Source organism: Ascidia mentula, chromosome 1 (genome assembly GCF_947561715.1).
Source record: "Ascidia mentula chromosome 1, kaAscMent1.1, whole genome shotgun sequence".
NCBI lineage: Eukaryota > Metazoa > Chordata > Ascidiacea > Phlebobranchia > Ascidiidae > Ascidia > Ascidia mentula.
This window is the reverse complement of record NC_138566.1, coordinates 26,744,503-26,771,374: the sequence shown is the minus strand read 5'-3', so window position 1 is coordinate 26,771,374 and position 26,872 is coordinate 26,744,503. Positions and strand designations below refer to the sequence as shown.

Below are 26,872 nucleotides of genomic sequence, written 5' to 3'. Positions count from 1 at the left end.
GAAGCTAGATTCAACGCGAAATAGCTGAATAAAAAATAACAATTTAATGATTTCTGAATTCCCCGAGTTGGAAAAAAAATGCTCGCGTGGAGGCTGCTTCGAGACTTTTTGTTTGTCGCGTTCGCGTCAGTTCACGTTCCTTCGTCCATTTCTCATCAACGTAAAGGAAACGTTTCGGAACGGAAGGCATTGTTACATCTTCGATAAAATGTAAGCCAGGAACTTTCGTATAATTTGATTTTGGTTGAAAACTCGCTTGCTATCCTTGAACTCGTCAAGTTTGGTAGAATGTTTTCATAAAAAGTGTTGCTTTAGAGACGGCGTGTTATAATAAAGTGTTGCTGTATAGCGGTGATTATATTTAATATATTAATAAGCAGATAATTATAGACAGGTAATCCCTTTATTTTCAAAGTAGCCACATCGCAGAATTTCGGAAGTTCTTCATGCAAGACTTGGAATTTAGATTTTACCTTCCAGACTAACTTTTATTGGGCCAAACAGCTCAAAACCTTTTTCCTTTCGTTCAGAGATCATCGTAAAACGAAGTAAGCATAGATTCATTTACCTAAGAATTTACCATACCTTGCAAATAGTGATGATTTTGGTCCTAAATGCAAATAAAGTTTAGGTAACCATGAATCTAAAAAGAGTTAAAAAGCACAAACTGATTTTGTTAAATATTAAATTAACAATGGCTTTAATTGTGATCATCATTTTAAGATTCCAATTCTCAGCAAACCCTGCCACATAGTATGGTCTCATTCTCGGAATCGACCTTCTTGGCAGAAATGCGAGAAATAAACAGAAAAGTTACATGGTAAGTTTCCATGCAATCTGCAACTATTTGCCATAAATTTCTGCATTGGAATTTGATCGTCTAACTTGGTACCTTTGTCTTGGTTGAATCAGATCATCCAAGACAATGTGTTCCTTTTCGCCGGAAATCAGGCGGTCGTCTCATGGAACACAACCTCCCCTAAACATGTAACTTTTCTCTCTCTTGCATTTGGTCGGGAAATTTTTGAATCCCAGACAAAAAAACAGGAGGTTACCTTTCTAACAACGGGCATGGAGGTATGTGTACTAACAATTTTATATATTGTGTTAAGACTTGTTGGTGATTGGTACTTGTGTGTCAGTTGTGGAAGTTTGGTAGAGAATTCATTTTCTTCAGGTTGAATGGCAAGAAAATTTTTGTATTCATTTTATATATAAGTAATATGGTTTTGGTGTATCTGGGCATTGCAGCTAGAAAAAGTTTTTTTAAAGTTTGGAAATGTGGAGTCGGTTACTTGTGTAACAACAAGGTTTGTTAAAGGGTGCCACATACAGATAATTTTTCATCTTGTCTGTGCAGTATTTATAACAGTGTGCAGTGGCGGATCTAGAAAAAATATGAGGGGGGTGTTCGGTTTCGGTACCTAATTAATGAAGCCGTTAGATGCGGTTGCAATTTTTTTCGGACATTTATCATGCTGTAATTTTTTGTCCAAATCTCGGTGGAAACCAGTTTAGTTGTTAAACACGTTGCCAATATTACGCATGTTGAAAACAACTGTTAGCGCTCGCAAATGTGCAAAGAGGAATATAAGTCTACCGCATGCAACATAGTTTTTATTTGTATGTTTTCTTGATAACGTAAGCCCACATTTAATTCCTTTTAGATAACACCAATATTTAAACCTTTCTTTCAAAGTCGTGGTAATGAAAGTACGGCGCAAGCACTACCGCAAAAACTCGCATCGAGTGTTCCACAGTGTTACGCTATTGCGTAAGCCAGGAAGGCACTGTTTATGTGACGATGCGCGCCAACACTGGCGTTCAAATTTTGCAATGCTCGACCACAATTAACCTTAGTTTACAGCGGAAAATTAGGGAATTCCCAAAAAAATTCCGCCCCCTCTATGCTCTAAAAACAAATCTGTAATGGTCTTGCACCACCAAATACACATCGATGTTTTAGCAGTAGATAATTTGCGAAATATATATAAAAAAAAGACGAAATACAAAATACTCATTTAGCTACATTTATTTTGGTGCAATTTTGTCAAATAATTACAACTCTTACAGAGTGCGGCTTCTGTATAGAAATTGTAGCAGAAATGAATAAACTTTTAAGGTTGTGCTTTCAAAAACAGTATTGTTAAAGGATTATTGACCAACGGCACAACAAAGATTGTTTCATAAGAGTCATCGCCGTGTGAATGCAGTGCGCGCGACCGAGAAACAAAGAAACAGCGGAGACGAACTCTTGACCGTAGTGTTCGTTCCTGCGTAGCGGGAAATTAATCGCACTTTCACACCCCACAAAACAATGTGCTAAAATGCTGAGGGGGGTGTTCTTACACCTAAACACCCCCCCCCCCCCCCTAGATCCGCCACTGACAGTGTGGAATATTTAGTGTATAATGCTTTTTCAAAGCTTGCCAAAATATTTAGGATATAAATTTATAAATACCGTATCCAAATGTTCTTTGATGGCAAGAGTTTGTACATGAAGCGTTTGTGAGTGTTAGAGTTTGCATACAGAAACATTCTTATGAAGTGAAATTGTTCTGTCTCTATTTCCTCTCTTTGCTTTTTTTCAGACAGGTCAAATGTTTTTGCAAGTCAGAATCAGAGCTTGACCTGAACAAATTGGACACATGACCCCATTAAACTTATAAAATGATGAAATTGGAAAAATGGCATTTGTAAAATTTGTAAGAAGCTTCATAAATTATTTTTTTATCACCAAACACCCCCAGAACACAAGGTGCAGTGGGTTGATACAAAAAGCAATAAGTGAATTCCAGCCCAGGGTTAGGCATATTAAATTCAACAACAAACAAATTTTCGATAAAGTTACCAGGTGTGGACAAGGGCTTCAATAAATACTAGTTGACTGTTAAGCTCCTGTTTTTAAAAAGTTATGTCATAAAAACCAGTAAATGCTAAGACCTAAATCACACACTGCGGCACATCCTAGAAAAAAAAAAAAAAAAAGTTTTTTCTTTGTAATAGTTTTATTGTCACTGAACAATTATAGGGCGTTGTTGATTCCACATTAGTTTAAGTGCAGTTTGCAAAACTGTGTAACACACAATTAAGCAGAAATGACATGTTTGAATCCTTCTGCGATTGTTGATATTCCAGAAGCATAAAGAAGCTGTTTTGGGCAAATTGAAACAAATTATTCGGCCACAACCAAATCTTCATCAACGTTTAATTCCATAAAGTTATAACTTTTAAACTTACACAAACATTAATGATGGTCAACAAGTTTACTGACTAAACTGACACAAATCGCATAAGTGGGCAAGGCTTTTATATACTTTGCACAAAATAGCTATCAAACCATTGCACAAACTGCACTTTCCCAACAACATTGAAAGGATGCACCATGATTTGTGAACCTCTGGTGTAGGCAGGTGATAACTCTGATCATTAGCATGTAAAATAATAATTATGACACAATAACGCACATTGCTCACCACTATAGTTCTCCCAAAATCTATTTTATGTCCCAACAAGTAACTCTTGTCAATTTGTGAAGTTGGTCCTGGATAACTTTGTGCCACAGTCTGGAAATCACTGGTTCAATGTTTTCGAATTATATTCATTAAATTACATGTGTTTCAGACCATGAAAATTTTATGGACACCATGTCTTTTTAACAATTTTGTAAATCAAATGGCAAGGTTACTGTAAACCTGCTTATAAACAAGCATTTATATTGATTTTCCAATCTCCTGGTTTTTAAGCCCTTGTTGACAGCTGCTTTTTCCAACATGCCACATAATATTAGTATTTTTTCAAGAAAATATTGTGCACCAAACCAAGTAGAAGAAAATGATCAATAATAACCAGTAAGCTGCAGGTAGTAGTGAGCTGGGTACACAGTCAGACAAATATATTTTCAGTTTGTGGAGATTATAAACTTTGAACAACTAATAACTTTAACAATACCATGCTGTGTCCTTTTTTACCATTAAACTATGGTTTGGTATTGAAATTCCTGATCTAAAAAGGCACATATAATGCCTTAAAAGTGAACAGGAAGCACATCATGTTCATTGCCTTTTTTGTAAACAAATATTGCATAATATAAAGTCAACATTGTAGAAAATTTTGTTGTCTTTTCTAAAAAGGATCCTTTGTTACTTAGCCCTTTACTTTTAAGTTGTTTTAGCTCAAAATGTTTAGTGAAAAAACATTAAATTTATATTTCTTGGCACACCTATCATATCTAAATTATTACGCTGGATCAGCTACATTTTTCCGACAAGTCTCAGTAAGATCTGCAAAATTAAGCTCTTGGTAAGGTTTGAACTCACGACCCTCCCCCGACCTGGCCCAACACTCTGTCAACTGGTTGAACAGGAGTATATTGTGTTCAAAGTAAACGAAGCACACAACTTGGCAGTTAACCTTCACCTATTCATAAGATAGCTCATGTGGTTCAGTCAGTATAGTGCAGGTACTGGTAAGCCCAGGTTCGCGGGTTCAAACAGCACTGGGAGTTTAATTTTTCAGATCTCGCTGAGACTTGCCGGTAAAAAGTAGTCGATCCAGCTTGGCTGAAGTGAACATACATTGTTATCGTGTTCAAATTCTTGCAGAATCATAACACTGCAGCATCATAGGAAAACCATTTGTGTTTTACAGTTTTTAATTTTGTAGAACCATGCCAAACTTGTTAAAATGCCATGGCAGTAGCAGCTAGAAGTTTACATACATAAGCAAATAAGGCTAGTTCACTGATGGTGGTTAATGGTGGGATGGTTCAAGTTAAATGCAACATCACAAAAATTAGCCCCTTAGTGCTCAAGCAAAGTGCCTTTGATTGTAAATTTACAGCATCGCTTGAAAATGTAGTTGAACACCTCAAACACATAAATGAATGTTTCCCAGTTTCTGTAAAGAATATTTACCAACCAAAATCCATCAAGGTTTGCCTGCCATTAAAGTAAGCAAAACATTTTTGTCCAATTAGGATTTTCTCTGAATATCAATAACTGGTCACCGGCTTCAAAGTTGTATATATTTGTTTCCTGGTGCATTTTGATAACAATTGTTTGTACAATAGCATCCAGATTTAATATATTGTCTATTTGTAATTTATGTTACGCGGCCATTGTGTCTTTATATGTAGTTGATATTGACAGTAATAAAATTTTGCTGTTTGAAAAATTTACCATCAAAAGTCTCATGTTTAGAATTTGTTTAGAACCTATTAGTTAAGGCTGCATAATCCCCAACACATGTAGTTGGTTTGTTTTGACAAAATTTCATAATTGATTGTAAATAAGGTATAATTCTTGTTTGCTCAATAATTTTGTACAGCATGTTTGCTGTTGCCATTGGAGTGTGTTGAGACATTTTGTCAGTTAGTTGTTGGTGTTTGATATTATTGAATCAATTCTATTATTATAGTTTTTGATTTTGAGTCATTGTCCAGGCCACCAATGTCACACAGGGAAGGTGTAAAAGTTGCTGGTTTTTAAACTAATAATTTTAAAGTTTTTTGTCAAATCTCCCAAGGGCTTGGTAACAGTTATAGGCAATGTGACAGAAGTAGAATATGTGTTGTGGAGCTGTGCACACCAGTTGTTGAGATGCTTTTTTGGTGGAAAAAGGGTGCGGCACCTACTGTTGGTGGTGTAAAACATATGCAGGAGTAGAGGGATTAGAGCAGCTTGGCATATTGACAGGCAATCAGTTCTAATGCTAACAATATAGTAAATGTGGTAGCCATTGCAAAGAAACTGGCGAAATGGTGTTTGTGAGATTATGTGCTAATTTATGTTGGATGTTTTAATCATCGATTCATATACTTTCAATGTTTGGCAGTATAAAAATTGTGTGCATTATGTTTTGCAGGAACTGATGTTAAGAAGATCTACGACAAGAGACAGGTACCAACCGGACATGTTACTGCGTGTATATGCTGCAAAAATCATCGTAATACTGGGCACTATTTTGTGGACAAACTTTAAACGGTAGTGGTGGTGGTGCTTGCCCATCGTGATGCCGTTGATAATAAATGACTGTCTCGACACATTAGATCCAGTTTGTCAAACAATTTATTTTATCAATAAACCCCAAAAACACATTGCGACACTTGTGAGTTCATTCAGAATAAAAATAGAAAGTTTTGGTGAAAATGCATGCAACTACCCCCCTCAGCTGGCACAGGGAAAATCAAAAGCCTTCTGATGTCATGCAAACAATGCATTTTTTTGGGGTGAAGTAACATCGTCATGATGCCAATATTGGGTTTCAAGACACCTGATTTGTTGATCTACTCTATCATGGTAGTGGTTCAGTGTTATTGGCACCTGACCAATGCACTTTTTGCATGATGTCAGGTGGTACAACTTGGTTACTGGTACTTGCGTGCATTTGTTTACAAAAACCCCAAAACATTGTTTTCATGAAGTCGACAGGGCAAGCAATTTTGACTTCACTATTTGTTAAATACATTTGACCGAAGGCTGCATGCTTCTGTTCCTGTATCAACAGGTATTGGCGTAGGTGGTGGTAAGCAATGGCAGCTTTATCTGCACTATCTGCCTATGTTGAGTCTGACGAGGAGCACGACCATGAAGATGCAGATCATGAAGGCCATGTCGGAGTCATCGTCAACAAACTCCCTCCTCCAACAGACACAAAAGTTGCAAATGGGACGAGAAAAGCATCTCCCGCATCCAGCGATATCATGGATGATATGGAGGGCTCATTTAACATGGATGAAATCAAAGATCCGGATGTGGAGAGGGGAGAAGATAAAGTGAAAGATGAAGATAAGGAATTGGAAGAAGCAATGGTTGTATCTGATGACGGGGAGAAGCAGGAATTACACACAGACAAAGTAAATGGCTTGGAGGACAAACCAGCAAAACGCAAAAACAAGCGTTACAGCTGTGAAAATGCCACAGCATTTGCTGCCAAGTTAAGGACTTTGACCGAAGAAGAGCTCCACCTCCCTTCGGAACCGGAGGCTCCATGTTCTCAGAAGTTGCAAGATAAGATCCGCCGTCTTTATGAGAAGAAAACACGCGAGGGCGAGAACTTGAACCAAATCATCCAAGAACGCAAAGACTTCAGGAATCCGAGTATTTACGATAAACTCATCCTCTTTGTTGGAATCGAGGAACGGGGAACGAACTTTCCAAAGTCTGAATTCGATCCTGACTTTTGGAGGAAATGTCCATCTTATGAGGACCTCGCTCGAACCCAGCGTGAGGAACTTGCCAAGAAGGAGAAAGAAAAGAAAACCAAAGTCGAATTCATCACTGGCACTGCCAAAAAAACAACTTCAGGTTCAGGGAGTGGGGAACGTAAAAGGACAAAATGGGATGACAAACCGTTAAACTCCACAAAACCCACAGTAATATCGGCCGTGGGGACAATTAAAAAACCTAGGGTGTAAATTAGTGTCCATCCTATTAAAAGTGCCTAACCTTTTTAAAATAGTGTCATTATGTGTGTTGAAACCGACTGGGCGGACTTGCAAGCCCTACCTCATCATGAATGGAAACACATTCATTACGAAGGAAGTTGAACACGGAGTTCCTTGTACAATGTGAACACCTGTTATATTTACTGCCAACTCCTTTTTTGCGTGTTCATAATTTCAAAGAAAATTCTAATTTTTTTCTCTGCAGTTGCAATTGTATTAGGAAATTTTTGTTATGCTTTCCAACTTTTAACACAAGCAGTTTACTAGATACCTTTTCAATGGCATGGTTAAATTCATATTCCCCGAGTACATTTGTTTTTTATTGTAACTGATTGAAAATTGTTGGAACAGCTTTTTTTACAACAACTTGTGCATTCCCTTAAAAAATGCTGATTTGTTTAAATTGCGTCATTCTCTGACGCTAGAAGGGTGAATACAATTTCTAATCCCTTGCACAAGTTTTGCTTTACATAAACCCAAACATTTGCTGTATTCAACTTAGGTCACACAAATTTAGAGAGCCGTTAACATGTATTAGTTGTTAGTGACATGCGAGGACGAGTTGTGGCGAGTTGTGCTGGCGGATGTGGGGCATTGGCATCTGTAACTGGCAAGCTTGCCACCGGTGACATGTCTTGGGTGTCATTGGACATTACAGACCATCAATTGTGGATTTTGACGCTGATACTGCGAATAGTATTTGTGGGATTCACCCTGGCACTAAACAGTGTAATGTGGACGATGTTCGTGGAATCCATGCAATCCCTAACCTCCTCCGAAGCTTCTGTATTGAACGTCGGCAGTAACATATTGCTCTCTGGTGCCCTCGGTTGGCTGTTTTTCGGCGAAAGTGTGTCCGTTATGTGGTGGTGTGGAGCTTCGCTGATCGTCACCGGTATCGCAGTTGTGAATTACCATGATGTTGAAACCGGAAAAAAAGTTAAATAAAGCACTTTACACGCTTACCTCCTGCTAAAAGCAGAACAGAACGCTATTTTAGTCCACATGTAAGTTAAAGTGAGAGTTTTATGCACTTGGCTACAGGGCATGAAAACATGTGTTTGATTGGGACGAACATGTCTCTGGCGAAACTTACCTGAATGCAATTCACCATGGCTATTAATCTTGTTCTGCCACACCAGAAATAAAATTTCCATGCGACCGTATAGCAAACAACTGTTACTGGAAGGTAGAAACTGATTCGATTAGTTGAAAACAATTGTTGATGTTGTAGCAACACGCATGTTTCCCTACTTAATTCATTTGGAACACATACGGACCGAAGACTGCAGACGGTGTTAAGCTTTCCTGCCGGAGCACCCACTGGCATCCTGCTGGACAACACATTTTTTCTCACACTTTGTTATAAAACGCCTATTTCGTAATCCTTCGACAGCCCAGTCTAGGAAAGTCTTGCCTACTCTCAGTCGCTCGTATTCTCTCGGCCCTGTCGTTATTCTTGCCATCGCGCTGTAAACGTTCGCATGTTCTTTTAATAGTTAAATTCTGCAATTCAGTCACGTGTTAAACGCGCTTGAAACAAGTTAAACTTAAGCCACCTGGTAATTGCAAACGTGTGTTTCCATTAATAAAGAAGTCTGTTCACGGAGCTTTTAATTCAGTAGTCTATATCAGCAAGAACACGCAAACAGACTTTAGCTTCAGCAAAGCAGCGATTGGGGAATCCTACTTGTACGCTGCACTGGTTATAACACCGTCTGCAGTCTTCGGTCCGTATGTGTTCCAAATGAATTAAGTAGGGAAACATGCGTGTTGCTACAATGTATTGTTTTCATTGCTGTATGTCTACAAACTTCCACGAAACCAAATACTTTATTTTCTTTATTGCAACATTTATTAAAAGTAAAACTTTTCTCTGCAAAGAAACAATAACAACGAACAATCTGCCATTTCTCGAAGAAATAAGTTACTACACAATTGAGAACAGTTTTGTTTAAGTTTGTTCAGAAGTGGTTGAGGACTTGGCATTGAGATGAAGTGAAATTCGAGTTTCCGAAACTTCCTGAGTAGAAGATAGTGAGAGTTTGGCCTGCTGAAACCGCATCCTGGCCTCTGATAATGAAACCTTTCCGTCCCTGCAGAACTTCTGTGACTTCCACCCGTGGCGAATAAGCGTAATTCAGTATCTACAGAAGTGTGCGCAGTTAGCAAGTGGACAAATTTAGTCCTACCTTTTATATAACGTGTACTATAATGACGGTATCATAAATTACATTTGCGCTGAACCGCAAGTTAACTGTCTTTGTTACACGGTCATTGTGACGCAATTATCTTCTCTGTGATGTTTATTGAAATGGAACATAATCGTAGAGTTTTATAACAAATAAATATGTAAATAAGGTTTGGGTTTTAGTGCACCAAGAAGCGTCAAGGGCTTGTGAAAATGTTAAGAATATTACAACGATCCGACATTTTTGCCCTGGACGCTTTTGATATACGCTGGAATGTTACTTACGCAAAATGCACCGGTGACTGATTTACGGAAGGAGAGATAACCTGTCCATCCTGCTGGATAGGATTTGTAAGCTTGCAGTAAAACTCTGCCCTGGAAACCAGATTCGGACGCGTAGTGGACTTTGCAGGTGGTCGGTGCAAGCGCGCCTGAACAAATTGTACTTTTTAATTAAAAGATTTTGGCGTAGATAACAAACAGGCGTTGAATCCTAACAGCAAATAAACCTAATCTCTTTGTTTTTGATTGGATGTTAGTATAGCATGTACAGAATGTTAGCTAAGAAATTTACAAATCGTAACTAACTTTTCTTTTGATAGCAGAATCCGTCTCCAGGAATAAAACAGCACCCGCGCGATATACATTCTTCCTCTGTTTGTCCAACAAAGGTCAACCCAACACATTTTGTCACGTCGTAAATTACTGATCCCAAGCCACATTGTCTTGCAGCTGTAGAAAAGTTTAAGCAACATAAGACCCCGACCTTTTACAACCGAACATCATATATTTGCAACTATCGCTAGTGTAAATAAGTAGATTTTGCAACAGGGGGCGGGCAAACCTTTCGTTTCACTCATGTCAGAAATCATGCGGGTGCAAAATGGAGTGTTTACAAACAAACCTATTTACATTAATTGACGATTGAAAAGAAAAGAAAATACGTGCTATTAAATTGGGTTACTGAATAAATTGGATAACTAAAAAAGATACTACATTCGTTCACAAATGGTGCCCAAAGAGACGAATCAATCAAAACTAAAGGTTTAAACTTACGATTGATCTCAAAGCTGCAGTCCTGGTCGCTACCTGCACAAAATGTATTTTGTTAATTTTTTCGTATGACAAGTTTTTTCTCAATATTTCTTAATCCGAACAAACAAAGTAAATTAAACTTTTGGAATTTTACCAATCCAACCCTGGTTATCATGCTGTTCAATTTTAATTACTTCAATTATTCCATGTAATATATAATAAAGGACAGAATAAGACTGACATTATACTTACTCCCAAACGCCCTCTGGTGTTCAGGTGCTCTCACACAAACTTTCGTGCAGTCCTCTTCGTTGAGAAAGAGGTTTTTCGACGCTCCACATCCGCCGTAAGTAAACATTACGCACTTCCCAGCTGTTGCATTGTACTGGTATCTCGTGAATATGGCGCGGCAAGCTCCTTTCGAAGTCTCCTGGTTGCAGAAAGCAGGCGCCTGGCTTGGAACTGAATTACAAATCAAGTTAAGACCAACATTACAACCACGAGTCAAATGAAATCTATCAGATCCTTGTTGATTTTTGCCCCTTTTCGTACAACCACTTATAAACACCACCAATGTTATAATTTAGTTGCGACTAAGAAGCATCTGAATCTCACACTCACCTTTGCTACACAACTTTATACCAGCTTGTTTTATAGGTATTCGTAGGGGTTTATGTTCATTATAAACTTACCGTTTTCGATGTTGAAAACTTCAGCTGTTGCCTTCAACACTAACAGGACAACCAGACACAAAATAAGATAAATGCGTTCCATAATCACTTTCAGTTCATTAACTACAAATTTCAGTTGACCTAGCAGACAGAAAATATTTTGTATTAATAGTTTTTCGGGAATCCACCCTACTGATTGTCCCACAGCACACAACAGCTTTCCCGTCGTGCCGTGCTGATAACAGTGCGTAGTATTCAGTGGGACCAGGGCATTTAGACTCACGCTTGTGGCCCGGGGGCATTTGAGTGGGCAAAATTAGCTGCCAATTCGCCAATATTGCCTGCAGACTTATCTGACTCATTTTCAAGTCTCGTGCTGTGACGTCACTGTTGCAAGTGCAAACAAACAATGCGTGAAACCGCTCAAGTGTGTCCGAAATATCGTTTTTTTTAAGTGTTCCTTGAAACGACATGAAAGCACTGTAATTGTGTGTTTTGGCAGATTAATCGATCATCGGTTTAATGTTACATTGACGTCAAAATCGGTTATTCTGGAACGTAACTGGAGCCACGCCTGGGCACAGTTCAAGAAACCTCTCCATTTTTAAATCTTGCTATGATGTCAAAAGTTATTCCACACTTTTGAACGTAAATTCCTGCGGTTTTGTTGCCGTATCAAAGATCCTGTCGAATTGTGCCTCCCGTCTGACTGACTACAAATAACCATGATAAAAGAAATGCGTCAAAATTCTAGCGTCGATGCGTTCCCCTTTACGATTTCACAACAAAATACCTTTGGGTTTAAGATCAATAATCTGATGATTAATGTTTCGGATTTTCGTAGCGCATAATCACTGATTGAAGTAACTAACAGATCTTGCTCAACATTCAGGCCTTTTAAACTCGAATGACTGAGCAAAAAAAATGATGAAATAAAAATAAACAAGCTAAGTTATGGTGCAAAAAACGTGATGTATTCTCCCACACACATAACGAACAATGACGCAAGTCCATTATGCCCACATAATGGTGGCAACAATAGCGTTTGTTAATGAGCTTCTTTAATTGGGAAAAAAACTTTGATATTGTTCAAAAGTTTATGAACTGTGGCCACTTATCGGACTTCGTAATAAAACGTGTCGTGATTAAGGGACGGAGTTAATTGCGCGTTTGTAATCTCAGCAATTTACGCTTGAAGTTTGCAAGCCTACGCTTCAGAAGGGAGAATTTGATCAATGTTTAATTTTGTTGAAATATATTTAAATTTGTTGTAACTGTTGTTTTTCTCTGAAAGGTTTTATTAACTTTGTGGAGTTTATGTCTGTAATTGAGTGGCAATGTTTTAATTTTGCCGTATATCCGCATCCACTGATATTTATGAAACAACACTGTTAATGTTGTTTCATACCAAATATATTTTTTTGGTAAAGTATCAACATTTTTGTCATTAACTTAAGAATGGACACAACTTTGTACACTTTTACCCACGTGAGCTATTGGCCTGCCGGTGCAATTTTCGATCATTCCTGACGATTCAAGAAGTTAGCCACCCCTCTTCTATATACTGCCAGGGCGAGAAATGGATAACATGACTGCGTTTCAAATTTTAACAATCTTTTCATGGAATTTTACCAATCTTTGAAACAATCTGAAACCAGTGAGCTACAAATGCTTGGTCACCGAGGACGCAATTTGGCTGAATAACAGTTCAAATGTGCAGATGAAAACCAATGGATGATATGACTGAATTCGGTTCACGGACATCTTGCGAAGAAACCCTGCAGCTGCCTCCAGTCAAATACGTCAATATTTTCGTTGGACCTTCTGATTTGTCTTGGCCTGAAGATTTTGCCTCAACTTTGAAATATGCTGTTTCAACACCAGTTGATGGCCTTTCTCACGCCCTTCTTTCATTTAAAGAAAAATGCCTTTTACCCAAATACGATCAACTTGTTTCGTAATTTTGCGACATTGAACTTTAAAACAAAAGAGAGAAAAGGCAACGAAAACACAAGAACAGTTCGTACTGCAAGCCTAGTATAGCAGCAATGTCGCCACTAAACTACAGGGTTGTGCAAACAGAAAGCATGTGAACGTTTATAGCATAAAGTAATGCAAGCAGCCTGGTAGAAGAAATAAATAAATAACTTGAAACTCAACAAAACAAAACGTTAGACGCAAGGTTGTGGTAGTTTGTGGCAGATAGTGGTTAAGCGCGACCAAGATTTGCGATGACAGCGTTTGTGAATTCGGTAGTGGTTGCATATCCTTTCAAATCTGTTGTGCGGATCTGTAAAATATGGACAACGAATCCAACTATTCTTATATAGTCAACTAAGAACACAGATATTGGGTGCACTAATAGAAATTTAAACGATTTTAACAGAAGCAAACTCTTACCTTTTCCTCTCGCAAGACTTTCATCAGTGACCCCTTTATTAGATTCGCATGAGAACTAAGACTGCAAGGAAACACACAACATTACTTTATTTAGAATTTCTGTTTCCACTAACAGTGTATGATATTATCAACATAGCACAGAAAGCAGTTGCTAAGATGTCGTTTTTGCTCTGCAGTGCCACCTTGTGGTAAAGTAAAATTCACTTACTTAAGATGTGCAAGCATGTTGGCAGCACATAATAGTATTGCAGTTGGGTTGGCAATGTTTCGGCCGACAGCTTGAGCAAAAGGATGACGTGCCCCCTGTCAAAAGATATTCTGAATAGTTATCACATTTTAAAACCCAAATGCACTGATAAGTATTTCATTCATTCATAGATACTCCCGAAATTAATATGCAAAGTTTAAGAAAGCAGTAGTAATTGCCTATACACAACAGTATAAAATATACCAATGCCACTTACACTTTCAAACACAACACAATCTGGACTGTAGCTTTCTCCGGGCACCACACCAGCCCCACCAACCAGACCAGCCGCTAAGTTGTCGATGATGTTTCCATAAAGGTTGGGAGTTACCAACACATCAAACTGACCAGGGTTCGACGCAAGCTGAAAATCATATTTTCCATAAATTATATAAGTTTCATCAAACCTTAACAGTCATGACCAAACGTCATGATTTAATGCAACTACCTTTATGCACACAACATTAACTTAGTGAGTAAAGCTGTATACCAATATGATGTATACCAGATGTTGATAGATATAACCTCAACAAGCCTTACCCACCTGCATACAGGTGTTGTCAACGATCATTGATTCAAACTGAATCTTGGGGTAAAGCTTTGCGATGTTGCGACAAGAGTCAAGAAACATCCCATCTGCTAGTTTCCTGGAGTAGTTTCACAGAAATAATAAACAACATGAAATTGCAAACACAAATAACAATGTACTCACATAATGTTGGCCTTATGGATTGCAGTAACTTTGTTTCTTCCATGTTTTGTTGCATAATCAAAAGCAAACTTTGCAATTCTTTCAGATTTTTTTCTTGTGATTATTTTCAAGGATTCAACTACACCAGGAACACTCTGCAACAAACCAGGGATCAAAAGAATACTGTCAGCCTGTAAAAATGCTTTCACATTTCTTAACAAAGAGTTGCACAGATTACCCACCTCATGTTCAAGGGCACTATATTCTCCCTCAGTTTGCTCTCGGATAACGACAAAATCCAGTTCACCATGTCTGGTTTTCACACCAGGCAGGCTCTTTACACGTACAACGTTAGCAAACAGATCCAGTTTTTTCCTAAATAGAATTTAATCTGTCAGAAAGGTACATTTCAAACAAAATTTGTGATGTTCTACCTGATTTGCATGTTAACTGATTGAAGTTCTCCTATATCATACCATGCTGGTGTAGCAAGAATTCCTGCAAGCACATCCGAGCATTACAAATTTTTAATTTTTTTGAGCAAGGTAAAGGGAACAAATATTTGTGTATATCTTCTTACCTTTGATTGCTACTTTGTTGCGGTTAATGGAGTCGACAACTTCATCCATTTGTTCCTGTGTACATCTATCTTGCACTTCGCTAACCCAGAATTCCTCAAATCTCACTGGGGCATCTGCAGCCTTGAAAACTTCCTGTCATTTAAAATTAATTTAGCATATAAGACTCTTCAAGGACAGATTTAAACAAATTAGGAATTATCGATGTAAATCAGTGTTAAAAAAAATAGGAGACTAATCAGAAATGCACCTTAACAGAATGCATAAGTTCTGGACCAATTCCATCACCCGGCACCATAGTCACTCTCAGATTTTCGGAGGACTTTGTCTCGGCGAGCTGCAAAGTTAAGGATAATAACATGCCAAGTTTACATATACTGCCTTTGGCAAAAAAAAATACATTCTGAAAACTAGTTTTGCCAAAAATTTAAAGCTAATAACTCTCTAGAAGCAATCAAAGGGAAATTAAACGCCTTTTTTAATTTCTTGGTGGATTTTGAACAGGTAAATAGAGTAAGGAACAAAAATAAAAATGGAGTTGGTTTACCAATGATTTTCCGAGATGATACATTCTTTGGGGTGCGATTGATATACATGCATTCTGGGTATGTGCGACCTGGAGGCAAATAAACACATATTGCACTTTTGACTACAAGGAATCGTGAAATTTAAACAACAAAAATTAACCAGAAAAAAAGAACGGATGGTACCTTGGTAACAATTCTGAACAAATTTCGCCCACTTGCTGCCATTTTTCCACTTATATGAATAACCAAAAAAACACGAAAGCAACTAAATTGTACTGTCAAAGACCTTCAGGCGACCTAGACCTACGCGGACAACGCACTCGCCACTATCGCCAGCAAACAAAGCTTAACTCATGAGCGCCAAATGTGTTTGCTAAAAAATGTAAATATTTCCGCTGGATGTCGTGAGCCAATAAAATGACGCAATAAATTTGAACGCTTCATTGGTTTTGTCGTCACAGTCGGCGCTCCTTATTTGGCCATTTCCGGAAAACCACCGCCGTTCAGAGAGGACTCGAGGCCTACAGCAAACAAAATATTGTAGCGTTTCGACGCAACGTTCACTAGGTCATGTGATATATCTATAAAAGATTGAAGTGTTCTCTTGTTTGCCAGGTTTTTTCCCCTGGTAAGTGTTGAAATTACCTAGTTTGGAGGGAGTTTGCACTTTCCGGGCGTCGGGCCAATTTTGTTCATGCTGTTTTGTTTACAAAGGGAGAATTGTGTTTACCACAGAGCAGTCCTATACATAAGCCCTCGGAATGATCTCGGTCCTACACTCCAGCACGCGACATTCGGAAAAACTACTGGACGAGGCTCAGTATTCAGGGAAACTTGTACTGAACAATAGAAAGCTGAAGGATGTAATTTTGTGCAGTGGAAACCATGACTTATCAGACCTCACATTGGTCGACTTTTCTAAGAACGGACTTAGTGAAGTGCCGTTGGATTTGTGCGAGTGGTACTGCCTAAAGAATGTTGTTCTTTCGTATAATTTTATCAAGGTGATACCAGACTTTCTGATGAGACTGAGGTTAGTTCAAGTTTTGGACCTCAGTAATAACTTGCTGACACATGTACCCTCCACTATATGTGAATTAAATGAACTTCTAGTTCTTCGACTGAACAATAACAACCTCATTTCCATTCCTGGTGAAATTGGAAGACTTAAAAAGTGTCAAGAGTTCGACGTTAGCGGAAATGCATTGGGTGTCCTACCTTCCACTATTGGCAAAATGGACAGCCTCTTACATTTGGATGTTTCCAGGAATAACCTGATAGAATTGCCTCATGAACTTTGTCACCTTTCTGTGGTGTATTTTAATGCAAGTGAAAATCGCATCTCAAAGATTCCACTCTGCTTCCAAAACATGGAATCTATACAGCGACTGATTCTGGACCAAAATCCGTTGACAAATCCTCCAATAAAAGTACTCAAGAAAGGGCGGGTCCATCTTTTCAAGTATCTCCAAATTGAGTCCTCAAAATCATCAATTACCTCGGAATCAGTAACTAACTCGAGAGACAGTGATTTAAGCTCTCATCCAAATTTAAACCTACTTGCAGATGTCGTCGATAAGTTGACAAATTCAAGCCTGGATGATGTAACAGGAAGTTCTCAAAGTGAAGGAAAAGCAGATTCTGTTTCTTCTTCGGTTTCATCTCCGAGGAAGAGGGCCTGCAACACCAATGTTTTACAATCCCAGATTTCCGAAGAGAAACTTGGTGTTGAGCCAATTCCCCCAGTGGCAAATCAAAACGGCATTGCGGAAAAGCCGAAAAAACCACCTGTTGCTCCCAAAACTGTTGCATCGCCCAAGGGTAGCCCCACCAAACGTCCCACTTCACCCAAGACAAGCCCAGTAAAAAAGCTGGATCGAGAGATTAAAGTTTTCAAGGAGACGAGTGAAAACGTTCCGAGGAATTTGAATCACAACCGAAGGAGTTCGAAAGAAGCCAAAGTGAATTTGACTTCAAGTTTCCCAGGTTACACTCCAGCACCAGGCCCAATAAAATCCATAGGTCCTGTTCAAAGAACTGATGTTGCTCCTGACGCACAGTTTTTGAATGTCATTAAGCCGCGGAAAGCTTATATTAATCGCAAAAGGTCTGAGAAGGACGATCACCTGACATTTACAATGCGAAGGAGAGCGGAGAAAGTGTATGAAGAAATGGAAAAACTGGAAAAACTTCGTCAGTCCATCGAAGCAACATTAAAAATGCCTCTTCCCCAAGACCTTCTTCCTGCTTTAACAGATGGAGTAGTTTTATGTCATTTAGCCAACCATGTGAAAGCGAGATCAATCCCAACCATTCATGTGCCCTCGCCTGCAGTTCCCAAGCTCTCCATGGCGAAGTGTCGCAGAAATGTTGATAATTTTCTTGAGGCTTGTATAAAGCTTGGTGTGGAAGCGTCACGGTTGCCAAATGCAGCAGACATTTTGCATGAAAGGGGTATCTCAAGGTTATCTGACACAGTAAATGAACTACTAAAACTCAGTTCCAAGCACTCGGATGCCGTCTTCTCTTCACCTACTGTTAAAATTGCCCCTTCTTCACCCGCAAGGCCTAACCAAGGCAATCAAAGCTGAAAATAATCTGCATTTAATGTGTTGTCTACAGGTGAAAATATGGCTAAAGTTACTTGTTGGGGTGTTTTTAAAGTATTTAAATAGCCCTAACTGTGTGAGCTAAAAATCTTTTTTTTTTATTTGAAAGTCTACATAAGAAAACTGTGTTCCAAGTTTGGCAAATTGTGAATATTTTTTACCAGACCTCAAATGGAAGTCCTTTGACATTTAAACCTTGTAATACCCTGTGTGATTTTGTACAACACTTTTTGGCAGTTCCTTTATACTTAACAGCAGTTCCATTCCACATGATTGCTAAAACATCTTCAAAATTATGCTTTTTGTCATTTATAGGTAAAAGCTTTAAGTCCCATATTCTAAACTGTGTGTATTTCCATAAAGCTATTATTATTTTTCCATTGTTAAATTGTTGGTATTGCCTAAGTTAACCCAATGAGACATGCTTAAATTACACAATTCCTGCTTAAATGTGCCTTGTGCTCTTGCATAGCTATGTATGCATACAAAACAAGATTTTTGTGCAATGTTTCTTTTATCATCAGATTAACTTTTTCGTTATTGTCGTTATATTCGGCTTAACAATCATGTATTATCCAAGAGCCTGACTGTTGAATTTAAGCATTTTCTTTTTGCACTGCTTTTACTGTGTTTGTCTGAGTATGATTATTGATTGATGTGTGAACTAAATTGTCACATATTGAAGCTTTATTGTTTGTTGTTCTTCATTTCAGAAAAACTTAAATTAATATTGAACTGTAAAAAGTCAGGATGGTCAAAATTGCAAAAAGTAAGTATCTTGTAGTGGTTTCAATAATCAATAAGTTTTAGTATGTTGTGTAAAACCATGTTACCAATACAGTACAATAAAAAAATACTTTCGGTCGAAAACTGTTCCTTTCTGTTGTAACATAAAAACTGTTGAGATATGTGTCGATTAATCCCTTGTTGTACGTTTGATTCACTTGCTTTTGACATAACACAAACTATCTGCATCAGACTGAACACTTTAAGTGAGCAAGACTAACCAATTGTAATTCGGAATTATCTTTTGGTAGAGGCTGGTTTTGCTGGACTCCCCCCAACGCAAAGAGCGACATCATTCGTACTCGGAGGAGATCCGAAGGGAAAAAACTTTGTTTACTGCAGCGCAAATGCTGTTATTATGAGGGATATTGAGGTAAATGTATATATATATGTATATATATGATAATCTAGTGCTTAAAACACCTTTTACGTTTTAAAGTGCTTGGCAAACAATCATGAATTAAGAAATAAGTTTTTCAGCCTAGCATGGAACATGTTCTTCAACTGTTTTTTTTTGGGTGTAGAATCCTCAATATCACGAAAGTTATGTGCAACACAAAAAAACACCAAGCTGCGCGAAGTATTCTGCAAGTGGCAATTATATTTGTTCGGGGGACGCCAGCGGCATAGTGAGAATCTGGGCAACTGACCAGGAGGATCACATTTTGAAGGTAGAATTTTACTCTGGTTCCACATGTTTGGCAAAATTTATCGAGTGCTTAACAAGTTTCTGGTATTGTGTTTGTTGTCACACCATTCTTCCCTCAAATGTAACTCAGATTTTGTTAAATTTTAAAACTTTTTGCATTAGATGTGCAAAAAAAGCCATAATATTGCAAAGCTGCAGACAGGGTGTGTACACGCACTGTTTCGACCTGTAAGGTCTCATCAGTGCCACACAACAGCTGCACTGATGAGACCTTACAGGTCGAAACAGTGCGTGTACACACCCTGTCTGCAGTTTTTGCATTAGGTTATTTTAATTAATTTTCATACCAGCCATAAAGCACGTTTTATTTTTGATGTATCAACAGAACTTTATTAAATGCTGTTATTTGTAAACTCAGTCACTGGCAATTGTTTTTGCAATCCTATATTTGTCCTGATCACGTTGAATAAAAAAACCAAAGCTAAGATGCTGTAATTCATTTCAAGTAAACGTTTCCAACCTATACTTGGTTCATCACCAGTACTACTACAGCAGGTTGCAGAATCCTGATCGCGATCCAAATTGATTAAATTTGAGTAAATGACAGTGCATGTGTGATTCACTGCCAAGTCCAAATACATTCTGTCTTTATTATTCCCAAATATATATTTGAATACAACTCAACTGAAACCAACCCTGGCATTTTTTTTTTAAAAAAACTTTCAGAACGAATTCCATATAATGGGAGGCAAGATAGTTGACCTGGCATGGGATGTAGATAGTAAGAGGATTGCTGTTTGTGGAGAAGGAAAAGAAGCGTAAGTAACAGTTGCCCTTAAATTGTTGTAAGTTAAGACCGGATATGTGTACAACACATGTGTTATTTCAACAGATTTGGAGCTGCATTTCTTTGGGACACTGGGTCGTCTGTTGGAAAAATCACCAACATTCAAAAAAATGCTAACTCGGTGGATATAAAGAGAACGCGTCCGTACCGCTTGGCAATTGGCTCTGAGGATTTCAAGGCTTACGTCTTTGAGGGGCCACCTTTTAAATACACAACCACATTTGATGTAAGTTGCTGTTTAAACAATCCTCTTGCTTTAACATTCCACAAGCATATACTAGGCCAATAATATTGGAACAGGATAAGCAGTTTGTTTGTGGAAATGTAGAACACTGATGGCTGTTTACAAACACATTTTAAAATGGAACAACTTTAGTATATACTTCATGCAGTTGTGTTATTTGTGGAATCTAAGTATCTTATCAGCAATTGAATATAACTGTGACCATATAGTTTACTGTATGCAGTACAAGCTTGTTTCAATGTATGGGTTATGGCAACATCTGTACATTGTGGGTTGATTGGGAATTCCCTCGAGAGCTTCTGTGCCAGACAGGATATTATACACATACCATTCAACTCACTGCCAATGTACACATGTTTGTGCTTCGTTAGTTAGTGGCATTAAGTTACATGTCAATGTTTCATTCACAGTCTGTAATAATTCACAGTAATTTTGGGGTTTAACCTTGCTGGCCCTACTACTACTAGTCAAACTTTGTTGCTTGTAAAAATGTGGTTATATGTTGATATATATGTTATTGTGCTCATAAAATTTTGTTTGTAGTATAAGTGCAATAAGCACTGAAAAAGTCATCCTAGCAAGGTTTAATTAACATTAAACATTGAACTTTGTTGTGTAGATAGGTGAACGTTTTTGCACCTGTGTCCGCTATTCATCTGATGGCAAATACCTTGCTGTGTCCAATGCTGACGGACATATCTATATCTTGGATGGCAAAACTTCTGAATATGTGAGTAATACTTGACCAGGAAGTTCTGTGCAGCCATGCTGCCATTCTTGTGTTGGCAAGACGGTACCTTGGTATAATGGATGCAAATAGTACATATATACTGCTTACTGGTAACTGTTAAAGAACCAAGTGTATGAGTCATGCTATTTATGTCAAAGTGTTTGTGCGAGGTCATGAATTTTATTTGATCCAGTGTTGGTTTTAATGTATTTCCATTGTTTAGATTGATAAATGCGGTGATAGAGCTCATGACGGTGGGGTTTACAGTTTGTGTTTCAGTCCGTTCAGTGAAGAATTAATGTCTGCATCTGCTGACAAAAGTGTTAAGATTTGGGACATCGAAACCCGACAACAAACTAAGTATGTATCAAAATATTATCTGCCGAATATGATTAAACATAACATGGTCTTTATGGTGTCTCATGCAAACTGTCACAATAGGACGTGTTCAAACAGCAACATGTTTTTTGGTATATAATTGAAAGTCTAACTGACAAAGAAAAATAAAAGTTTGTAAATCGCCTGTTGTCTCTATCGCTAACAGAGACTCAGTAACAGATTTAGCAGAAAATATTATTAATAATCCTGCCTTCCTAAGTCGTGTGTTTTTTAATATTTTTTCTATATACATATATTTCACCTGTGTTTGCAGGCATCATCGGTATCACTTATTCAAATAGAGGATTATTTGTAGTATTTTCTGACAAAGAAAAAGATTCATTTAGTTTATCACATTTTTTGTAAACTTTTGGTTTGTCTGATCATTATTGGCTCATGGCTTGTATTTGATTTGTTGCCATAAAATTACAGATATTTGTTTGTTTTTGTTAAAGTCACTTTGTGATGGGAAAGGATATGGAGGATCAGCAGCTTGCATGTCTCTGGCAGGGTGACCACCTAATTAGTGTATCTCTGTCAGGTAAAAGCAACATGTTTTATTTATTCCTCTTGCACATTTTGTGTTGTTGACTTGTGCAGAGTTTTAATGTTGAAACCTTCCTCAGGTGAAATCAATTATTTGGATCGAAACAATCCGTCGAAGCCTTTGAGAGTCGTGACCGGCCACAACAAAACTATTGTTTGTTGCGTAACAAACAAAAAAGATGCCATCTACTCAGGTAGGTTTTATTTGGCCGTAAACAGTTTCCAGTCAATGATAATTTTTGTTACTTGATAAGTTTTTGGTGTAAGCTAACCCATGTCTGCCTCTTACCATGGATTGAGAGGTGTCATGTGTAAAGAAAAGTAAATTTATGTTGATTACATTGATTGAAGTTTTTCTTTAAACTTTTAGCAAGTAATTGTTGTATTTTTGTGTAAAAGTATGTAAAAGAAATTGTTAGGCTTTCTGCATCTGTAGCGTGAACACAAATGCATTGTATTTTTAATCATAACAACATTATGAATACAATAAATTTCTTTAAAAAAATTTATCATTTATAATCAGCTTGATCAAGATCTGCTTTCCATTTGATCACATTTAAACCAGAATATATCACTTTATTATCGTACTTTTAAAAACAAATTCATGAAAGAATCATTTTTTACAGCAAGTTTCGAAGGTCGTATCGTGAAGTGGAATACGACGACTGGAGAGGGAACACGTTTCACAGGAAAGGGTCATGGATCAAAGGTAAAGGTTTCCATATGCAGCAAGTTTGTAGAATTCATGTGAACTCTAATTTCCCAACTTTAAGTATTTAACAATTCTCCGTATATGAAATCAAACATAGAAATACACCAACTTTACATTGTAGGAAACCATGAAAGTAAATTGTTTTACTGTAAAAAGTGGCACAATTTATGACCTTATTCATTCTTTAACACCCTATCCATCCGGTAATCTTACGTAACTTCTACGTCACTGTTAATGTTAGCTGGATAAAACACTGGTAATCAGAGTGTTTTCTTGTTTCCAGATCATGTGTATGTTGTTCGACGATGAGAATAACAAGATAATATCGTGTGGGATGGACAACGCTGTCCGATTCACAGATGCCGACTCCTGTGATTTCGATTCCAGCTCCGTCGTCACCCTCGAGTCACAACCGACAAGCTGTTGTTTCACCAGCGATGGCGCTGTTGTAGTTGCGTGTGAGAAGGAGGTGAGGGTATTTCAATGTTGGTTTGCGTGAGTTGAAGAACACTCAACACGCTAATTTTGTAACACATCATGCGTGACGTGTTGTGGCCTCAAAACAGACGTTTTGGAACGACTCGTTTCACATTTCTCGTGCACAGGTGGAAATTTATTACGGAATGCACCGAAAGTTCGGTTTGCCGAATTTATTTGGCCGAAACTAAGGTTTTTATAATTATTCGGTTTCGGCCGAAACCAAAACTTTTTTACTACATGTAACGATTAGAATCATTGTTCAAACTGCACCCATGTGTTCTTTTTATTTGTTTATTTTAACCGAAATGATGAAAATCAACTTTAAGCAGCTGGTACAGCAGTCGAGGTTGTTTTTTAAGTGCCAACAAAGGGCTGTATGATAGGATTAGATCCAATGCAGCACATGTTTTGTTTAAATTTAAAATATGCCGCTTTCAAAGTATTTGGCGTGCATAAACACCCCACACCCAAGCGAATGAATTCACAATTTTAAATCTTCTAACGCAGCTCGTGATAATAAAAGGAGGAAGCAAAGTTACCTCCCAACCCTGGAGCGCTGATTACCCAGCCAAGATCACAGTGTGTGGTTCAACTCTGCTGGCGAGCGGGAAGGTGAGAGAATGAACGTGGGAATGCTGATGGAATTCCCCGGAGGGTTAATCACCTTTTCCGAAACTCTAAACAATAATGATGTCACAATTGTTGTTTGCATGTGGCAGATTAGTAGTTTCATGAAAACGTGTTGTAGTGCAGGCAGTATATGAGCGGCGAGAAGTCCTTGTATATTTAATCTTGTGTGAAGTTGATGTCGGCTGAGTTGCCGTGGTAACCAAGAAAAAAAATGGTTAATTCTTAATATGATCCAGAGCTTTGAGACAGCTGTTAACTTTCTTTAAGGGTTTAACGATTCAAGTATTTTGCATCTAAACGCTGTTAAAAACAGTGAGTTTTATTCGTTATTGAAGCCGTTTAGTGTGTCTGGCAATAAAAATTGTTACACTATACAAAAAGTTATGCCGCCGTCCAACCTACTACGTTTAAACTTGTTCCACAGAAAGAAGGGACTGCTCACAACGTGACAAACACATGCGATACTTACAATATCGATGGTTGCTCAGTAACTAAATGTGACAAGAAAATTCCAATGGATAAATCGTTGATGGCTGCTGCTACCTCCCCGGATGGATCCCGATTAGCTCTGGCCGATGGAAAAGATATTCTGGTTTACGAAATGGCTGACGGACTGGAGGTAAGGTTCTGCGCTTCCAAATTTCTGGTTTTATTTCATGACCAGCGTATCAGGTTATATCACCCAGTGTTATGATACGCCTATAGTACGCCACAGTTAACAGATTACGATTGCGTAACGTGTAAGTGGTTGGTACAATTCCATAGAGTCGGGTTTGAATGTAGTGCGCTAAGGATTTCCAAAGCTAAACAAATATGATCCAAAATTCATTCGCAGAATCCGAAAACTCTGAGCGGCCACAGTAACTCAATTATGACGCTGGCCTGGTCACCAAACGGTGAAAATCTTGCTTCGGGTGGAACCGATTCCTCTGTGTTCATCTGGGACCCAACAAAAGGAACAAGCGCTAAGTACTACGGTAAGACCGGTTACCTCGTACATCATATCTCAATCTCAATCTCTAAGTAGTTGTAAATAAACAAAACTGAAATTGTTAAACCAAACGTCATCCCATGTTTAACGGGACTTACTGACTGCCACATTATCACTTTTACTATTCATGACAGTTAAAAGTCGCATGTTTTCATTTCCACTGAATAAATTTCCCAATTTCAAACTGCGGTTGCGAAAATTTTTTTGCGGTTCTATTTATAAAATAATGTAATATGTGGACCCCCTTCATAAAACTAACCTGTAGTTCTTGTATAATTTACCTTAAAGTACGAAGTGTAAACTGTGCAAATAAACAACAAACACTACGTTAAAGTAACAAAAGATGTTTTTTTCTCTTTTGCGCATTCATGGAACCCCTTATGGGTTTCGAACCTGGAGCATCTCAGACAAATAATTTGTTGCGAAATTTCAGTGAACAAACGATAAATTTGTTGTTTGTGGCAGGAGCTCATCCGAAGAAAGTTGTGAACGGCGTTGCGTGGTTGGATGACAACACGGTCGTCTCAGTGGGCGAGGATTGCGCCGTCCGCCAGTGGAGCGTGACGTTTTGATGCGCCGCCCTATTGACCGACCAATGACAGATTGTCACGGTTCGCTGCCCATTGGACCGCGCTCTCTTGCGGCACAAGTTTGACATTTTTCCCGCTTTCTTGTCTCTTCGCTACAGCGAGTTTGTTTTTATTCGTATTCTCTCTAATCTTGATCGAATTTAAATGATTTGTGGGTTGATCTGTACCGAGTAACCAATCATCATCGCATTACATGTATTTTGCCGCTTTAAAATATCCAAGTTATGCATGTAGTCGGATATTAACGATATTATTACGAGCAGCGTAAAATCTGCTACTATTCTACTTTTATTATTGGCTGAAAATTGTTTCGAAAAATCCTATATAATTGTTACGGTTGGCTGAGTTTTGTTGTTGCAATATCGATTCAAGTAATTGGATGAAAATGAAACACTTTCTGTGGTTCTACGAATAATAGAAAATGTAGTTAATATTGACTTTTAAATTGTTTGGCAAGTTAAAGTTCATCACTAATACAAGGACCTATTGAAGTTGAGCTTTGGCTGATCTCAAAGTTTCTCGACTTGTTTTGGAGCCGTTGGTTTTACGTAATATTTTGACGTAAAAAAAGGTGTACGTGGAAACAATATTGGCCAGTTTTTTGGCCAAACTCTTTGTTTGTTAATGAAAGTTCGTGAAGCTGTAAACCAATAAAGTATGTGCTTAGTGCATCAAGTGTGTTCTGTCAAAAATCTACTAAATCTGTCGTTGTATAAATTCAAACGGCTTCGCTACTTGAACAATTCGGGCTTTTATAAGCTGCGGTTAAGTGCACGACTGATTGTTTTTGAAGCTTCAATCTGTAGGAGGTCAGCATGTCATGTAAGAAAAAAACCCAAGTCATTTGTCGTTTTGTTTTACATTTATTTCGCCTATAATTCGGCATCGTCAGT

General features: G+C 38.0%; 5 protein-coding genes across 7 annotated transcripts; 3 read left to right on the top strand and 2 right to left on the bottom strand.

Moving 5' to 3' along the window:
- The first annotated feature begins 149 nt into the window (after positions 1-149).
- On the top strand, positions 150-7,929 carry LOC145897544 (SAP30-binding protein-like). 3 transcript variants are annotated; one of them, XM_082985899.1, is made up of 6 exons: positions 150-210; positions 416-548; positions 724-820; positions 913-1,077; positions 5,866-5,900; positions 6,508-7,929. In XM_082985899.1, the coding sequence occupies exon 6, from the start codon at positions 6,533-6,535 to the stop codon at positions 7,415-7,417; it is 885 nt and encodes a 294-aa protein (XP_082842025.1). In that variant the 5' UTR covers positions 150-210; positions 416-548; positions 724-820; positions 913-1,077; positions 5,866-5,900; positions 6,508-6,532; the 3' UTR covers positions 7,418-7,929. The 3 variants fall into 3 exon arrangements, with proteins under 3 accessions (XP_082842025.1, XP_082842017.1, XP_082842008.1); XM_082985891.1 differs by having other exon boundaries at positions 160-210; positions 419-548; positions 5,866-7,928; XM_082985882.1 differs by having other exon boundaries at positions 162-548; positions 5,866-7,928.
- Positions 7,930-9,284: 1,355 nt separating this feature from the next.
- Positions 9,285-11,481, bottom strand: LOC145910545 (uncharacterized). The gene is made up of 6 exons (XM_082997707.1): positions 11,366-11,481; positions 10,926-11,135; positions 10,695-10,727; positions 10,227-10,370; positions 9,924-10,069; positions 9,285-9,594 (listed from the first exon to the last, which is right to left on the bottom strand). The coding sequence occupies exons 1-6, from the start codon at positions 11,445-11,447 to the stop codon at positions 9,412-9,414; spliced, it is 798 nt and encodes a 265-aa protein (XP_082853833.1). The 5' UTR covers positions 11,448-11,481; the 3' UTR covers positions 9,285-9,411.
- Positions 11,482-13,292: 1,811 nt separating this feature from the next.
- On the bottom strand, positions 13,293-16,093 carry LOC145913279 (isocitrate dehydrogenase [NAD] subunit beta, mitochondrial-like). Its single transcript, XM_083000882.1, has 12 exons — positions 15,971-16,093; positions 15,808-15,876; positions 15,511-15,597; positions 15,263-15,395; positions 15,117-15,180; positions 14,925-15,057; positions 14,704-14,837; positions 14,536-14,638; positions 14,209-14,355; positions 13,953-14,047; positions 13,745-13,805; positions 13,293-13,634 (listed from the first exon to the last, which is right to left on the bottom strand). Exons 1-12 carry the CDS (start codon positions 16,010-16,012, stop codon positions 13,554-13,556), a joined length of 1,149 nt encoding a protein of 382 aa, XP_082857008.1. The 5' UTR covers positions 16,013-16,093; the 3' UTR covers positions 13,293-13,553.
- Positions 16,094-16,282: 189 nt separating this feature from the next.
- On the top strand, positions 16,283-19,114 carry LOC145913259 (leucine-rich repeat and calponin homology domain-containing protein 4-like). Its single transcript, XM_083000859.1, has one exon. It carries the CDS (start codon positions 16,549-16,551, stop codon positions 18,376-18,378), a length of 1,830 nt encoding a protein of 609 aa, XP_082856985.1. The 5' UTR covers positions 16,283-16,548; the 3' UTR covers positions 18,379-19,114.
- Positions 19,095-26,644, top strand: LOC145913269 (WD repeat-containing protein 1-B-like). The gene is made up of 15 exons (XM_083000870.1): positions 19,095-19,165; positions 19,434-19,555; positions 19,707-19,853; positions 20,558-20,649; positions 20,724-20,904; positions 21,542-21,652; positions 21,876-22,012; positions 22,486-22,571; positions 22,657-22,770; positions 23,203-23,285; positions 23,572-23,757; positions 24,276-24,380; positions 24,823-25,017; positions 25,234-25,375; positions 25,855-26,644. Exons 1-15 carry the CDS (start codon positions 19,147-19,149, stop codon positions 25,959-25,961), a joined length of 1,827 nt encoding a protein of 608 aa, XP_082856996.1. The 5' UTR covers positions 19,095-19,146; the 3' UTR covers positions 25,962-26,644.
- Positions 26,645-26,872: the final 228 nt, after the last annotated feature.

What these genes read in the sequence shown, in the direction of transcription:
- LOC145897544 (XM_082985899.1), top strand. Translation starts at nt 6,533, where the DNA reads ATGGCAGCTTTATCTGCACTATCTGCCTATGTTGAGTCTGACGAGGAG.
- LOC145910545 (XM_082997707.1), bottom strand. Translation starts at nt 11,447, where the DNA reads ATGGAACGCATTTATCTTATTTTGTGTCTGGTTGTCCTGTTAGTGTTG. An exon ending in AGTTTTCAACATCGAAAACG is followed by an intron (nt 11,136 to 11,365) that starts GTAAGTTTATAA and finishes TTTGTAATTCAG; the next exon opens with TTCCAAGCCAGGCGCCTGCT. An exon ending in ATTCTGCTATCAAAAGAAAA is followed by an intron (nt 10,070 to 10,226) that starts GTTAGTTACGAT and finishes CAATTTGTTCAG; the next exon opens with GCGCGCTTGCACCGACCACC.
- LOC145913279 (XM_083000882.1), bottom strand. Translation starts at nt 16,012, where the DNA reads ATGGCAGCAAGTGGGCGAAATTTGTTCAGAATTGTTACCAAG. An exon ending in CAACAAAGTAGCAATCAAAG is followed by an intron (nt 15,181 to 15,262) that starts GTAAGAAGATAT and finishes ATGTGCTTGCAG; the next exon opens with GAATTCTTGCTACACCAGCA. An exon ending in TCAGTTAACATGCAAATCAG is followed by an intron (nt 15,058 to 15,116) that starts GTAGAACATCAC and finishes AATTCTATTTAG; the next exon opens with GAAAAAACTGGATCTGTTTG.
- LOC145913259 (XM_083000859.1), top strand. Translation starts at nt 16,549, where the DNA reads ATGATCTCGGTCCTACACTCCAGCACGCGACATTCGGAAAAACTACTG.
- LOC145913269 (XM_083000870.1), top strand. An exon ending in TGTGGAGAAGGAAAAGAAGC is followed by an intron (nt 20,650 to 20,723) that starts GTAAGTAACAGT and finishes TTATTTCAACAG; the next exon opens with ATTTGGAGCTGCATTTCTTT. An exon ending in CTCTGCTGGCGAGCGGGAAG is followed by an intron (nt 24,381 to 24,822) that starts GTGAGAGAATGA and finishes CTTGTTCCACAG; the next exon opens with AAAGAAGGGACTGCTCACAA.